Below are 1,463 nucleotides of genomic sequence, written 5' to 3'. Positions count from 1 at the left end.
CACAGATTAGCACCAGTGGTGGGGAAGCCCGCCCCAAGACCTGCTGCCACACAAAAGGGCCCACTTCCCCCTAAACCTCTCCTCCCATGCCTCTGCTTGTGACACTGAAGCATCCCCAGCTCCCTCGGTGCTCATCACCCCAAAGTGACACGAGGTGTGCAAGAGAAAGGATGGGAGCTGTGGGGAGGTCTCTGTGGGACGCAGCACAGACACTGTACATGAAAAGGACTTTATGCCTCTGGGACGTGCAGGGGTATGGCAGCTTCTGAACCAGGTATCACTCGCTGACTGTGCCTGCTTGCCCTCTGTGGCCCTCTTGTCCGGCATCTCACCTCCAGCTTGTGTACAAGCTTCTTCTTGATGGCATTCTGGGCTGCGGCGTTGGTGGCCATACGAAGCCCCTCTGCTGCCTCACGCAGACGCTGCTGCTGCTCCTCGCTGTCTGGGTGGGCTGCAGCTCCCTGGATAAAGTAAGAAACCTATCACACCTTGCAGGGACCACAGGGTCCCTTGTTCCCCTGAAGCAGCAGTTGTGCTCTGGCAGCCTCTCCACTGCCACCCAAAACTCCGGGAGTAGCCTCACTCCATTGCACAGGTCCCTGGTTCAGTGCAGGACCTTGCTCTGGGAACTGCTCCTCCACCCAAGGGCTCCTCGCCTTCTCCACAGCACTGAGCTCAGAGAGTCAGATGGGGCTGGAGGCCAAAGCCAGTGCCCATTCTCCCCCACACCACTGACCTTCGCAGCCTCCACCATCTTGGCAGTGGCATCAGCCAGGATCTTGGCCGCACTCAGCAGCTTGCGTGAGTTCTCCAGGTCAGTCTCTCCCTCTGCATCAGCTTTGATGGCATTGACAAGGTCAGAGGTAGCCTGGGCCAGAATACGAGCCTGCCGCACCATTTCGCCTGGGACAGAAAGGAAGAGTAACCTGTTAGCAAGTCCCAGGGGCTCCCCGATATCTTCCCATCCACTGTGATCTACCCTGGATGCCAACAGTCGCTCTCACCAGCATCGCCCATAGAGCTGAATATGTTCTCGGTGACATTGAGGATGGTGTCGGTGGCCTGGTCGTAGCGCCCAATGGGTTGTCCGCCCAAGGCGTGCTGCTTGATGTGCTGCAGCAGGTCGTTCAGGGCCTGGGTGACGGCTGTGGCTGCCACCCCCACCTGCTTCAGGAGCTGGTCATCACTGGTTGCTGCCTTGGAGGCCTCCACGCAACCCTCCGCCGACTTGGCAACTAACTTGCCAGCCTCAATCAGCTGCTCCTGGCAGACTGGGGAGCTGATTGTGGGAGCTACTACCTGGAAGGGAGAAGAAAGGCTGGGCAGTGAACACGGTGGGTTCCTTGCAGGAGTGGTGCAGAGACAGACATTCCCAACTTTTGCGAAGAGGATTATTTAATGCTTGGGTCAAGCGGCAGGGACCCCAGTCTGAGGCAGGCCACACTTCCCATGCCCAGCCCCCA

At 58.6% G+C, this 1,463-nt stretch overlaps 1 protein-coding gene across 1 annotated transcript in view; it reads right to left on the bottom strand.

Annotated features, from left to right (window-relative positions):
- LOC104274854 (talin-1-like) overlaps positions 1-1,463 on the bottom strand; it is a gene marked incomplete at its 3' end in the record, with an annotated part of 27,265 nt that overhangs the window by 14,874 nt on the left and 10,928 nt on the right. Inside the window, 3 exon segments of the mRNA XM_009870606.1 lie at positions 295-461; positions 737-903; positions 1,005-1,299. Coding sequence (XP_009868908.1) covers positions 295-461; positions 737-903; positions 1,005-1,299 — 629 coding nt within the window.

This window comes from Apaloderma vittatum, unplaced genomic scaffold (genome assembly GCF_000703405.1).
Source record: "Apaloderma vittatum isolate BGI_N311 unplaced genomic scaffold, ASM70340v1 scaffold30275, whole genome shotgun sequence".
Lineage (NCBI taxonomy): Eukaryota > Metazoa > Chordata > Aves > Trogoniformes > Trogonidae > Apaloderma > Apaloderma vittatum.
Note: the sequence above shows the minus strand (reverse complement) of the source record. Positions and strands in the feature narration are given on the sequence as shown.